This window comes from Ahaetulla prasina, chromosome 2 (assembly GCF_028640845.1).
Source record: "Ahaetulla prasina isolate Xishuangbanna chromosome 2, ASM2864084v1, whole genome shotgun sequence".
NCBI classification, from domain to species: domain Eukaryota; kingdom Metazoa; phylum Chordata; class Lepidosauria; order Squamata; family Colubridae; genus Ahaetulla; species Ahaetulla prasina.
This window is the reverse complement of record NC_080540.1, coordinates 69,065,117-69,080,715: the sequence shown is the minus strand read 5'-3', so window position 1 is coordinate 69,080,715 and position 15,599 is coordinate 69,065,117. Positions and strand designations below refer to the sequence as shown.

The 15,599-nt window shown below is 36.0% G+C and overlaps 1 protein-coding gene across 4 annotated transcripts in view; it reads left to right on the top strand.

Moving 5' to 3' along the window:
- Positions 1-240: 240 nt before the first annotated feature.
- The window catches only part of PPARG (peroxisome proliferator activated receptor gamma), an 84,319-nt gene continuing 68,960 nt past the window's right edge, over positions 241-15,599 (top strand). Inside the window, exon 1 of one of the 4 annotated variants that reach the window (XM_058167435.1) lies at positions 241-346. Coding sequence is in view for 3 of the 4 variants with exons in the window: in XM_058167437.1 (XP_058023420.1) it covers positions 1,806-1,815 (10 nt within the window). In the remaining variant the exon portion in view is untranslated. Of the gene's footprint in view, positions 347-1,752; positions 1,816-15,599 lie in introns of those variants that run through there. The other 3 variants (XM_058167437.1, XM_058167438.1, XM_058167434.1) reach the window with 3 other exon arrangements.

Here is a 15,599-nt window from a genome sequence, read left to right as displayed (position 1 = left end):
GGGCCACCCCGCAGCTTCCTATCCTTTCACAGGGCTGTATTCAAATTGCGCGCATTTCCTCGCCAGCACGTGGAACCCCCTTTCTAGCGCCCCCTCGGTTATTAATCCAGAGGGAGCCGGAGACCCGATGCCCCCGTTCCCAGAGCCCAGCGGATAGGCAGAAAGCGGCTCCGGCGCTGCCGCTCGGGGCCGCTTTCCCGGGTGGGTGGGCCGCGGAGGTTGGCTGGAGGGAGGGCGGGGAAGACCGCGGGACCGAGAGGCGGAGCCTGCCCCTAGGACGGGCCGGGCGGGGGAACCCATGCCACTAGAGGCGAAGGCTTCGCTCCTGCCGCGTTGACAGCGTCAGGTCAGTGCGGGAGCCTCTGGCGGCGCGTCGGGACAGGGGAGAGAGCGAGCCGCCTGGGCAGCGTCCCAGAGTGCCCGCCCGCCTCAGTAGCGGCTGCCACTCGCTGCAACTCTAGGAGGCGTTCGGGGAACTCGGTCCGCGGAGGCACGTGTCTCTGGGTCCAACGAGAGTGGGGCGGCTGCGGGAGATGCGTCGGGACCGGGTGGCGGGGAGGTGCCTCGGAAGAGGGGAGCTGGCGCCGCAAAAAGGCAGAAGAAACTTTGTTTTGGGGGGGAGCGCGGATCTCTAGGAGGGCCGTGCCAGGCAAGAACAGGTCTTCCTCCCTCTCAGAGTCGGAGGCGCAGGGTTTCCTCTTGAGAGTTCCTGTCCAGACTCGGGGGTGTTGTGCGAGTGGTCGGGAGAAGGAGTTGAAGTCTTTCCGGATGGGGTTACCCTACGCGAACTCTGTGGAAAGATAAGACTTTACTGTCCGGGGGTGGGGTTGGGGGTGGAGGTGAAGGGAAGAAGGAGAGACATCCGTACGAAAGACATGCCCGTGTCAGCACACGCGCGACAACTTATTAACTCCTAGTTAATGGATATGTCACTCTGGGGAGTTGGACCCTAGACGAGGAAAGTTCTGCCCGGGTAAAAAGGAATCCAGTAGGTTGCAAAGGGTTTTTGTGATGTGCAGATTTTTTTTAAAAAAATGTATATTGACTTGAAAGTCTTTAGTTTAAAAAGAGAGAGAGAGAGAGAGAGATAAACGCTTCCTGGCCCCTTTAGGCATGGGTGTGCAGTTTGCTTTGCATCAGGTCTGAGTAATACGTCTGGAGGAAGGAGAAGTTGATAGTAACTGGAATTATATTTGAGTATCTGATAAAACCCAGTGGGCAGGAATGGGCAGGAATGGGCATTAATAGGTGCCTTCTGGGTTTGCTGAAGTAGTTTCATTGGGGTTTGTTGTTCTCTAGATCCCCTTAAGCGTTTGGCTTTTCCTAGGTAAATTGCCTGCTGTGAGTATTCTGATAGTAGGAAAATGTAAAGCACCTGTAGCCAAGATGTGTCCTTATGAATAAAGACAAGATGATGGGCAGGGAGTTACACTTAGTACTTAGTACACCAAAAGTGCTGATAATTTATTTTAAATAAATCATACTTTTTCTCTTAGCCTTCCTAATCACAACAAGGAGTGTAAATAGGGTTTCAAGTGTAATCATTCCACAACAGAGATTATAGATTGTGAAATATATATGATGCCTTGGTGTCATATCCCAAGTCTGCAGGAGTGTTTTGTAAGTTTCCCACTGACATTTCTCCCTAGGGCATTAAACGCTAGAGACTGCAAGTTCCTGTTAATGTCGTAACTTTGAGGCAATATCTGTGAGTTATGATCACTATGGTAACAGGGTCATAATTTAATACTGTGGTAGCATTTTGGTGATAAACTGAGTGAGGAAATACTTTTGATGGAGTGTGGATGTCCACAGGTAAAAAACCATAATTGCTTTCAGTGATAGCTTGAAATCAAATATTTCCATTAGTAGCCAAATCATATACAGATATGTTTCATATATTATAATTTACCAAATATATCTGGAAGTCATAAGAGCCAATTTAGTAATGAGCATTAATTTAACAATAATTATTCCAAAATTCAACCCTGGCTTCTTTTAAAATATGTACTGTGTAATCTTCTGAGATGGGATTGAGCTAGAAAGTGATGGTACAGCTACTTTCTTTGTCTAGTGAACTTTGAACCATCTTTTTGATATAAATGATCAGATTTTAATAACACCCACAGAGGTAGTTTTTACTTGTGAAACTAAAAAGATTAGCCATTTTCCTGTGTGTGGTACAGTGAGTGAAAGCTATATCTAAGAAGGAAAAAGGGAAAGGAAAATCAGACAGTGATTACAGGTTACGTAGGTTGCTATCTTGATCATAAAGATTAGTGATACTCAGTCTGGTGTACTCCATTTGAAGTGGGACTTACCAGAGAGTTGAAATCCCAATGCTTCTGGAGACTAAATTGCTGATGTGGGTGCGTTATTACATAGTGACCTTTACAAGAAAAGGCCAATTTAAATTGTAGGTATTTAATGTATATGATAAAGTTGCCTGTGAAAAAAGTTTATTAGGATCCTAATTCTGACTCTTATTCCATCACTTAAAGTGCTTCTTTTCAACTCATTTCTATTAAGTTCATTTTGTGGAGTAATCATTCTGATGTATTGCTTAAAGATAATTTTGATTTCCAGAGATATTTGTATCTAAACTACCATATTGATAAAACCCAATATTTAATTTTTTAAAAAATGAAAGGCATGTCTGCAATAAAATAAATGTAAGTATGATGTAATTAAGTCATGCACGGTTTTTAATGGCAAAATAAACATTTGTGATTTTTTTTTTACGGTATACATGAGCGTGCATTGTTTTAGATTTTTCCTCTTTGTACTTAGATTAGCTTTCCGTGGAAAAAATGCTGTATACAGTTTGGGCAGCAAAAATAGGTACCTTGAATTAAATTTGGGGTGTTTTTTTTAATGTTACGTACATGCTACTCTCAAATCTTTTTATAATTGTTTTATAATTGTCTTCTCTGTATTTTTTTAGAAGTTAGTCTCAAAAAAACCTACAAGATTTCAGGTGTAGGCTAAAGAACTTGGTAGATTCTCAGGATAATTTCCAGTTTAGTTATCATCTGGTTTAGATAATCAGCTCATCTTTAAAATTGGGTCTCTATGCTTATCATCAATATGGGATAACCATTCCATGCATGACGTTGAATACCTATTATGTTGGTTTTTATTTTTTTTTAGCACAAATCTTTGTGTGTGTGTGTGTGTACCCTGGTACCTGGGGTTATGTTAGATAACTACAACACTTTGTAGAAGAAGGGATTGTAAGACATTCACTCTATGGTTTTCAGAAGCTGAAATCTAAAGTTACCTGTTTTAAACTGAAGTAAAAGTTTAGTTGATATATAGATGAGCCTTGTCCTCAGAATCCCTAAAATGTTACTGTGATTCTTTTATTCATCCAAAGAACACCACACTTTCTTTTTCCCAAAATCAATGGAAACAATAGTATGCTATAGATTACATAGAATAACTAGAGAGAAACTTCTAATTTTAGTAATATTTACCTAGCGCTTTTCAACAAATGAAATGTATTATATGAATGATCAGATTTTTCAGTATATCTGTCAGATTCCACACCTCAATATTTTTTCATATACTGTATATATAAAAAAAGGCTTTTGTCATTAGTGATATTAATAAATTGGCATAAACTCCCCAATTCAAAATCTATAATAGCTAAGTCATATATAGTTCAGTCCTATACATATCAACCCAATCTGTGTCACTGGTTGATTATTAAAATAAAATGAACCAGGGTCTTAAAGGCACTACCTTGAGCGCTTAAGACAACAATGCAATAAATATGACAAGAAATAAATTTATAATACCCAATTACTTCCAGGTAAGCTCATTTAAGATTATGGCCTATGTTTTAAAAGTTTTGCTTTCCAGTATTGCAGATGATCATGTGCTGCTATAATTTTAAACAATCTAATAGTAACAATTTACCACCAGAAAATAGCTGGATGGCCAGTCATATGATTCTTTAAGGTATGCATTAGGAGTAATAACGAACATACAGCATAAGGATTGTAGTGAATAACTTGATAAAACTTAGTTTTCCATGTTGTTGCTCTGCTTTGATATTGGAAATCAGGACAAGTTCAAAATAAAACTGCAATATCATAATTCTTTTATAAAAATCTATACTACAGCCGTACTTGGAATAAATGAAGTCAGAACACTCAAAACATTTTTGGATGAGGAAAAAAATGGAGAAATCTCATAAACGCACATACAATTAGGGTAGGCATGGTATGGTGAAAGAGTCTTAAATATTAGAATTTACCTGAAGGTGGAAAATTCAGAATCAATCCAAAAAACTGCTTCTTCATATAGTCTTATCATAAAGTTATGTGATTAATTAACACAAGATGTAAGAGCTATGAACTCAGACAGTTTTAAAAAAGTCATGGGAGATAGTGTAAATCTATCATAGCTACTAGTCAAGATGGCTGTAAAGTACTGCAAAGTCCACACGCTTCTCCGTACTATTGGCTAGAGAATATAAACAGAAGGGAGCAGTTGCATTCACATGCTGCCTAACGCTTTCTCACAAACAACTGGGTAGACTATGTAGGACCAGAATGCTAGATTAGCTAGGCATCTCATCTGAAATGGCATTCAGTATTGTAAGTGCTTCCTTGTTAATGCTAATGACTCATAATTAACTTTTAAGAAATTGCACCAATTTTACCAATTTGAACCACTTGCACTACTGAGAACATACAGGATTTTTGGTTGTCGTTTTTTTGAGAAACTGTCCCTGTGTAGAGCTATATGATTGTGTCATTAAAGAACATGTTGTGTATGAGAGTCACTAAGAAAGATCTAGCAATCATAGCTCCCATCTTATTTTTGCCAGCCAGCTAGCATTATATCAAGCCGCATATTGTACATGACAGTGTATGAGTGAGTAGTTGTTGGAATAGAGAAGCTGGTGAAGCTCCCCAGAAATACAAACACCACCCCATTCTCTTGTGACTAAGCATATTATTTGCATAGCCAGAACAAAGTCTATGAATTTAATACTGTGAATCCCAAAGTCCCGCCTTACGAAGCAACAACTATTTTCAGCTTTACTAGTTGAAAATTAGCAGGGTTTGAAGGAAGAAAGGAGGGAATGGGGAAAAAATTATAAATAACAAGAAATAAATTTATAATACCCAATTACTTCCAGGTAAGCTCATTTAAGATTATGGCCTATGTTTTAAAAGTTTTGCTTTCCAGTATTGCAGATGATCATGTGCTGCTATAATTTTAAACAATCTAATAGTAACAATTTACCACCAGAAAATAGCTGGATGGCCAGTCATATGATTCTTTAAGGTATGCATTAGGAGTAATAATGAACATACAGCATAAGGATTGTAGTGAATAACTTGATAAAACTTAGTTTTCCATGTTGTTGCTCTGCTTTGATATTGGAAATCAGGACAAGTTCAAAATAAAACTGCAATATCATAATTCTTTTATAAAAATCTATACTACAGCTGTACTTGGAATAAATGGAGTCAGAACACTCAAAACATTTTTGGATGAGGAAAAAAATGGAGAAATCTCATAAACGCACATACAATTAGGGTAGGCATGGTATGGTGAAAGAGTCTTAAATATTAGAATTTACCTGAAGGTGGAAAATTCAGAATCAATCCAAAAAACTGCTTCTTCATATAGTCTTATCATAAAGTTATGTGATTAATTAACACAAGATGTAAGAGCTATGAACTCAGACAGTTTTAAAAAAGTCATGGGAGATAGTGTAAATCTATCATAGCTACTAGTCAAGATGGCTGTAAAGTACTGCAAAGTCCACACGCTTCTCCGTACTATTGGCTAGAGAATATAAACAGAAGGGAGCAGTTGCATTCACATGCTGCCTAACGCTTTCTCACAAACAACTGGGTAGACTATGTAGGACCAGAATGCTAGATTAGCTGGGCATCTCATCTGAAATGGCATTCAGTATTGTAAGTGCTTCCTTGTTAATGCTAATGACTCATAATTAACTTTTAAGAAATTGCACCAATTTTACCAATTTGAACCACTTGCACTACTGAGAACATACAGGATTTTTGGTTGTCGTTTTTTTGAGAAACTGTCCCTGTGTAGAGCTATATGATTGTGTCATTAAAGAACATGTTGTGTATGAGAGTCACTAAGAAAGATCTAGCAATCGTAGCTCCCATCTTATTTTTGCCAGCCAGCTAGCATTATATCAAGCCGCATATTGTACATGACAGTGTATGAGTGAGTAGTTGTTGGAATAGAGAAGCTGGTGAAGCTCCCCAGAAATACAAACACCACCCCATTCTCTTGTGACTAAGCATATTATTTGCATAGCCAGAACAAAGTCTATGAATTTAATACTGTGAATCCCAAAGTCCCGCCTTACGAAGCAACAACTATTTTCAGCTTTACTAGTTGAAAATTAGCAGGGTTTGAAGGAAGAAAGGAGGGAATGGGGAAAAAATTCTAAATAAAAAAGAAAGAATGATTTACACCATTCTGCTTTCACTTACTACTTCTTAAGAATATATCTATTTGCAATTATTGGTCTGTATTGGCTGTTTGTAGAAGCCATCACTTGATACTGAAATTACCAAGTCAATAACTTGGAGATATGAATTTAGTTTCAAAAGGAAATAGAAGCATTGACTCTTGAAAAACTCATCGATGTAGTACATCAACGTTTTAAAAAAGCCACCTGCATTTTATTTAATATTTCAAATCAAACATCACCATCAAAATTACTTTGGCATCTACAATTATGGCACAATGATTTGAGAATTGTGTTAATTTCAGAGTACAATGCTCTAATAGGAATTCAAATTAGCTGTAGCCTGCAGTTTATCTGATTTTCTGCTTTAGCTCTCAGCGATTACTTATGTGTCTCTTTAATGTTTTCTAGTACAGGATTGGGTGGAGCCTTTCCTTACTCTGCCACATCGTCTCTTAACAAACATTGTATACCTGGGTTTCATAAAATCAAACTTCAGGATGCAGCCAGGATTATCAGTTTTTAGTTTACAATGTAATCCTAGAACTTCTACGAGGTATAGATGGGAAGGTAGAGAAGGTTTTTTCTTTTCATTTGGTCTGCTTGAAGTGTTCCCCCAGGAAGAAAAAATGAAAACTTTTTTCTTCATTAAGACTAGAATAGCTTGAGATAATGAGGATTTGAGTACACATACTTAAAAGAAGGAGAAATTTCAATCCCGCTGTGATTGTGCTTCACCTAAAACAGTATTACAAGAAAGAATCTTGTAACTTTTTATCTTTTCTAGTTCGTTTTCTAGTGATAGGATTCTAAACAAGTGTGATTGGATTTTGCTAAACTTCTAGAAATCACCAGGAACTATTTAGTTTTCAAGTGTACAGGTAGTTCTTGACTTACAACCATTCATTTTGTGACCATTCTAGGTTACAGCGGCACTGAAAAAGAGGGTCCTTGGACTTACAACCATTTCAGTGTCCCCAGTCACATGAACAAACTTCGCGGACTTGGCAACTGGCATGTATTTACAACAGTTGCAGTGTCCCAGAGTCATTTGATAGCCATTTCTGACATTCCTAGCAGCTTCCGACAAGCAAAGTTTCCGGGGGGGGGGAGGCGGGGGACAGAGATTTACTATTAACTGCAGTGATTCATTTAACAACCATGGCAAAAAGGTCATAAAATTGCACACAACTCAATTCCCTTGCTTAGCAACAGAAAATCTGTTTCCAATTGTGGTTGTAGACTACTTGTAATCTACATTTTTAAATATTTCTGTAGACAACAAATTGTTCTTGTGACCTGTGGTTTTACCCACTTCATCTAAGCCAGCATTTTTGAAAAGTTGGCAACTTTAAGATAGGTGGACTTCAACTCCCAGAATTCCCCAGCCAGCATGTAAGTGATACCACTTAATAAACAGGATTTCACATTGATGTTGTTTTTTAAAGATAAAATGTTTGGTTTTAAAAAATTATTTTAAAAATAAAATACTTTGGTTTTAGATATTTTTATTAGAATATAAGCTTTGTATTACTGGGTTTTGCTCTTGAATTTTCCTTTGCAAATCCAAGTTTAAACATAAACAATTAACTTTTTTTTATTCTTATGAGCCTTTGTCAGATTTGTCCCTTTTTCAGGTTTGTGCTTTATTTTTTCCTAGAAAATATGGTCACTGTAAATATAGTCCATTGCTTTCCTCTAATATCTTATGTACACCAACCTTCACACATATTTTTTAAACTAAAACTTTTAAGCTACTTTTTAAGAGTTATCTTCACAAATCAACATGCCGAAAGAATGTTAGCATCAAGAACGCAATAAATTATTTCCATATTTATATAATATGAAAATATTTAGTGAGGAATAAGAAATATTCCATCATTTGAAAGTTCTTTAAATATGGAAATTGAGGTATGAAAATAATTTATGGTAAGGTAAGTTTTTGATTGGTGGACTCATTTGGAATTTTAAGAATGCTTGGGTACCCTCACATAAAAGCAGGTGTAAGAAGGCTTCCTTCTGTACAAAATGACTGCCAGTCATGGATATGGCCAGTCATAAAACCCCCATTTTTCAGAAGGCAGGACTGACAAGATTGCTCCCTTTATTCACCTTCACCATGATAATGTTAACTATGATAACGTTAGTATGTTTTCTTGAAAACATACTGATTTCTCATCTGTTTTTAACTAAAAGGATCTAAAATATTAAAGTAAAATAAATCAACGGATTGATGCCCAGATTGGTCAAGGCTACAAATGAATTGGTGGCCAGAGGCATCATGTTGCTTATTGTATTGCTAATTGAATTGCTAACTAAAAAAGCTTAATTAACATTTGAAAATATATTTTCAGCAGAGGTTCCATTGTATTTTGGTTGTCTAACTCTCGCCTGCAACATTAGAGCTGTTAAATATACTCTTAGCTGCTGAGGATAGTAAAAATACATTTCCTCATGCCATTTTACAACTAAGCAGTTATGATAACAAATAGCCCAAGGAGTCAGGATTCTTTTTTCTTTTCCCATGCCTGGAACAACTATAGATTGCTCTTGATCTTTATTCCTGTTAAACAAGAAAAAATTCAGCTACTCCTATGTTTTAGTTACTAGCACTTGAGCAACTCTTTTTCCAGGAAGCAAGGCCAGGTTTAAACATGATAAAACTTTTTTCTTCAGCTATTTCATTTCGTCTTGTAAAGAGAATCTTGTAGAAGTTGAGCATTCTTTTTCTTTAGTCTTTCAAATCATTTAATCATAAAAATGTCAACATGCTTTACCATTTTCCTAAGCAGGTGATTGTATTATATATTTTTTAATAATAGGAAAACTGACAGACGTGTAATCCCAAACACATATCTCACTATTTGGAATGATAACACTTTCTTTGAATTCCATTGATTGATTCTTCTGAAAATATAAATGGCGTTGAGGGAATTCCAATCAGGAGAAAAGCATATAAAATGTTTGCAAATTTATTTTTGAATAAAGGTACCTTAATATAAATGCTTTAGATTAATCTCTAAGACATACAATGTAGAAACAATGCAAGAAGAACATCAGGAAAAGGTTAATAGAGTCAGATAATTAGTTCTTTCATTTGACACAGATCTCTAATGTTCTAGTAATGTTCTAGTAATGAAATTGAACTTGATGGTGAGAATCTCCGCTTACAAATATTTGGCTTTTTCAAGATAACAAAGCTGTGAGAAAGGGGGGCGGGCGAGACACTGCAAACTTCATATTTCTTTTCAATTTAAACAGCCGTACAGATTTTAGGAGAATTCAGTACAGCAAAGTCTTCTTTTAACATCTTGAGAAGAAGGTTATTCTTTTCAAACATAATTTGCATTTTATAATTTTTAAATATTCTATATAATTTTTAAATTATCACTTCAAACACTTTTGTGGGTATTTGCCGCAACTAAATTAAGCAAAAGATGCCCCAGTTTTAATGTCACAGGGATGTGTTATTTGTTACTTCAGACAAGCTAATATGCAGAGAAAAATGTTAATTATAGGGTTTGGGAACTTGGTGGTCATTAAGCAGTAATGGTCAGAAGAACAGGTTTTACTTCCCAAGGGCAGGGACTTTGATTACCCCAATCAGGAGATTTAAAGAAAGGCAACATTGATTTGTTAATATTTATTATTCCAATTACTTATACTTGGGAACATGAAAAAACTAGTGGAGTTTAAGCCTTATTACAGTGAATAACATTTCAGTTAATTGGGGCTAACTAATTCCCCAGTTTTTTCAGTGGCACTTAAGAACAACTAGCTTTCTTTGAACCTGGGATGCAAGTGTTATATTTTAGATTTGAATGATAAGACTGAAAAAAAAAGTTAAAATAGAAGAATCATTCTATTTATTTATTTGCCAAGTATATATGGCTGCCTATCATACATAAAGAGGCTCTGGGTGGCATACAATAAAACCAAAAATTAAAAATGTTCTATAAACCAATTAAAAACCATAAATATGGATAAAACAAGATCATGATGGGGAAAATATATAGCCAACATGCAGATTCCCTATTGCCAGGAGATCCCCTGGCTCCCCAGGACCATGTTTTGAGGGCTTTCTGGAAGGTCTAAGGTTGGGGCGAACCTCACTATGGGATATACGATATTCCAGAGGGTAGAAAAGGCTACCTCCTCAGTCCGGTCAGATGGAATTCTTTCGCAGATGGGACTTGCATTATATCCCTCCAACCAGACCTGATGGTTGGGATAAATGTAATCAGGAGATCTGTCCCCCAAATAAGCCATCCCTGTGCCTGTAGAGTTTTAAAAGTTAAAATCAGCACCAAGAATTGGACCTTGAAGCAAACTGATTACCAATATAGTTGATGGAGCAGAGTGGCACTGTGTCTCACTCCAGGTGCAGACATGACTGCCCTCGTTGCCTCATTCGCACTAGTTGAAGCTTCCAGAACCCTAAAATCAACAATAGACCCATGTAGAATATCTGAAAGGTTATAATTGACACACATACATTCTTTTCTACTCTTAACGATATGTTAGAATTAATTCAACATTGAATAAAATCCTGTGATCTTTTGGCTATTAGTTTTTTTTGTATGGCATACTTTAAAGGAACTCTGGTGCTCTCCCAGACACGATAGACTGGGCTGTATCATCTCCAACAATGAAATGATTTGCTTATGCTGGAATCCAGCACATCTGGAAGTTGTTGTGATAAAATAGTAAACTTTATTTTTATCTTTTCTAATTTGTTTTATAGTGTTAGGGTTCTAAACAAGTGTGATTGGATTTTGCTAAACTTCTAGAAATCACCAGGAACCATTTAGTTTTTCAGTGTACAAATAGTTCTTGACTTACAACCATTCATTTTGTGACCATTCTAGGTTATAACAGCACTGAAAAAAGGGGTCCTTGGACTTACAACCATTTCAGTGTCCCCAGTCACACGAACAAACTTTGGACACTTGGCGGGTATTCACAACAGTTGTAGTGTCCCAGGGTCATTTGATAGCCATTCCTAGGCAGCTTCCGACAAGCAAAGTTTAGGGGGGGGAACAGGTTCACTTAACAGCTGCACTGATTCATTTAACAACCATGGCAAAAAGGTCATAAAATTGCACACAACTCAATTGCCTTGCTTAGCAACATAAAATTTGTTTCCAATTGTGGTTGTAGGCTACATGTAATCTATATTTTTAAATATTTCTGTAGACAACAAATTGATTGTGATAAAGTAGTAAACTGTCTTATGGGACATAGTTTAAATTGACATTGCTGGAATGACCCTTAATGGAAATGTCATTTCTGACTATTTATTTCTGTTTCCCTATTTTGTCTATGGAGGCAGTTTCTCTAATGTCACCGAAGTCACATCAAACAGCTCACCCTATGCATCATGCACTTTTTCAACCTTAATGTGATGTAACCTTGTGGTTGTGAAAGTCATGTGCACATCTTTCCATTCACTTTTGAGTGACAGGATGCTCAGTCTGTTAGGCAAAAGTTCAACTAAAAGTCATTTCATTAAGAAGTCACTTCAAATGTATTGTCTTGTTCTGATTGATAAATAAAAATATTAAAAAATAAAATGTAGCTTTCCAAAATAAGAAAGACTTTTTTATGGAAGAATTAAGAGGGCAGTTTGAAATGTTATCAGAAATGTTCTATTGTCACTGTTTTTGGAATATTTACAGTATTTTGTTCTGGAACATAAGGATGGAGTTGAGTTTTTTGTATGATACTTACATATATTGTTGTAAATAAATAAATAAATAAATAAATAAATAAATAAATAAATAAATAAATAAATAAATAAATAAATAAATAAATAAATAAGTCACCTAAATTGTTTTTGTAAAACAAAGTAAGGAAAAGTTAAGGTTTTTGGGATGCTGGGCTAATTTCCGGATGAACAGTATGGTAGAAGCAGAAACTGAAAATGTTTCTGATTGCTAGGAAAAGGGTTCCAGATTAATATGATGGAAAAATGTTTTGGCATTGCTTTCTTTGCTGTTTTCTCACTAGTGAATGCAACACCAAATAAAGAAGTCTTCCATAATTCCCTACTAATTTGCAAGCTAGGACATACAAAGACTGTTTTAAAATTGGTTTAATATCCTTGTTGAAATTGTTTTCTATTTTGGAAGAAAAGGTTAAATGTAAATCTAAGAAACAATGCCTTCCTTGACTTTCTTCAACCATGTAATGCTACATCTTTTTTCAAATTTGCAACCTAAGTTTGGGTTAAAACTTTTTTTAAAAATGAAAGCTAGGGATTTGTCATTGATTTCTAGTTTGAACAGAATCTGGAACTATGATTAGCGGAAGTTTTACTCATAGTGCAATAAAAGAGATGGGACTATGAGTTTGTCAAAAGATCATACATACTTCTATTGAACAGATAAGTGACTCTCGGTATCTATTTGGAGACTTTTTATTAAAAAGTGACATCACAATAGAGTTAGCTGTTAGTTTTTAATTCTCCCTCCGTATTTTCAGGAGGTAATTGAAAAAGACAAAATTAAGATTTTCACCGGTGCTTCTTTGTAATAATTCTCAAGCAAGGTTTGCAAGTTGGAGAAGTCTGTACATGCTTGTACTTATTCCATTTTTCCCTTTCTTTCTTTTGTTAATTTATGCTGTGCACATAAACCCAAACATTCACTGGCCTGGTACAATCTGTAAGAAGGACAGACAAAACATTTTAAAGGACTCGGATTAAATGTTAAAGCCACACAATGACTTTCAGTATGAGATAACCTGCAATATAATCCTTAGTCCATATATACTAGTGAAGTTATGCGGAAATTAAACCAAGACAATAACAACAGCAGAAAGTCTTGTAGGACCTTAAAAATAGCAATTTATGCCATAATAAATTGGTTACCACCAAGTTATTCTTTATTTTTGCTGCTACGAAAATGATTATTTATCTGAAAACCAACTGCAGAATGATTGGAACTCATTCCTGAGTCACTCCACATTCCACAGAGGTGGAGAAGCTGTGGCTGTGGAGACTCCCATTAATTTTATCTAGTATGGTTAATCATCAAGGGGATTATTTGAAGTTACCTTTGATTATTCTGATGCTATGTAGATGTCATCCTCAGTCCTTTTCTATTCATTCTGTTCATGAGTGTAGATAGGTTTTTCACACATTTTCTTTACTTTTTGAACATGTAAATAGGGGATATAGAATAACAGAGTTGGAAGGTACCTTGGAGGTCACCTAGTTCAACCCCCCCTGTGTGAGCAAGGAGAATATATACCATATCAGACAAGTGGCTATCCAACCTCTTCTAGAAAACATCCAGGGATGGGGCACCCACAACTTCTGAAGGCAAGGCATTTCACTGGTTGATTGTTCTCACTTTTGGGAAATTTATCCTTAGTTTTAGGTTGCTTCTCTCCTTGATTATAGTAGTTTCCATCCATTGGTTCTCGACTTGCCTTATCAACTAAGTCTTCCTGAAGGTTCAAAATCACTTCCATTTTTTTGGGGATAGCCTTGTTTAGATTTCAAACTTATCACGTAATTAGGCAATTTGGATAACAAAGTTACATTCAACATTTTATCTTTCTTAATGAAAAAGAATGCTGCTTCTGCTTGAATTCATAATGACCATTTGTTTACATGATAATAACAATCTGCTGTTGGTAAAAATTGCAACTTCTGGTTTCCACCTTGGATCAATTTATATGGAGAGAGTGAAGTGGGTATACAGGTAGTCCTCAACTTACAACCATAATTGAGCCCAACATTTCCATTGCTAAGGGAGACAGTTGCTAAGTGAGTTTTGCCCCATTTTATGACTTTCCTTGCCACAGTTTTTAAGTGAATCACTGCAGTTAAGTTAGTAAAATGGTTTTTAATTGAATCTGATTTCTCTGTTGACTTTGCTTATCAGAAGTCACAAAAAGAGGGCCTCTGGTGGCTCAACAGACTAATGCAGTCTGTTATTAACAGCAGCTGCTTGCAATTACTGCAGGTTCAAGTCCCACCAGGCTCAAGGTTGACTCAGCCTTCAATCCTTTATAAGGTAGGTAAAATGAGGACCCAGATTGTTGGGGGCAATAAGTTGACTTTGTATATAATATATGGATGAAGACTATTGCTTGACATAGTGTAAGCCGCCCTGAGTCTTCGGAGAAGGGCGGGATATAAATGCAAATAAAAAAAAAAACATGACGCCAGGACACTGCAATAATCATAAATATGAGCCATTTGCCAAGCATCTGAATTTTGATTGTGTGACCATGGGAATGCTGCAAAGGTCATAAGTGTGAAAACTGGTCATAAGTGCCATTTTTCAGTGTCATTTTAACTTCGAATTGTCAGTAAATGATTAGTGGTAAATTGAGGACAATTTGTAATCCAATTCAGATTTGCAAAAGAAGCTCACTTTATTATAATGCTCTCACTTGCTGTTCTTCTGTTTGAAATTTCAATGTACTGTCTAGCAATTACATTTTCACCATTTGTTCACCGTTCTGTTTTAAACTCAATTTTACAATGGTCAAAACCATAAATTCTTTTGTCTATTTTTAAATCTAATAATTGGAAATAAGAGAACTATTGATACAATATCCCTTTTCTACTTATTATTTTCTTGATTTTATTTTAGAGAAATAAAGAAAAATCTAGTATATTACAAATAAGTTAGTCTTTCTGTTTACCCATTATTTTTTGTCTATAAAATGCTTCTTGTGCTGAGAATCACAAGGGATTTTTAGACACAACCTGGATTTGTATCTATTTCATATTCTCAATATGGCACATCTAACATAATGATTTTAAAACCCACATTAACCATGACTTTATCACTAATAGTCATGCCATAAAAATCTTGGGTGATGTCCTTCTAACTCAAAAAGCCTTCTGTTTCTCAGCAACATCCATTTTCTTTTGTCAAAATTGAACAGAAAATTTCAAATCAAGTAAACTCAATCTTCCTCTTTCATTTGTATAACGTGTTTTTTCCCACTAACAAACAAATGTATGTATATATCCTTCTGCCATAGTTGCATGTGAATATGATGAATTCTGAATGATGCATCAGTTGTCAAAACAGTTATTATGTGAAACAAAAGTATCATTTTAGGCAAGACATTCATTTTTATTACAAAAATTTCCCCAGGAATT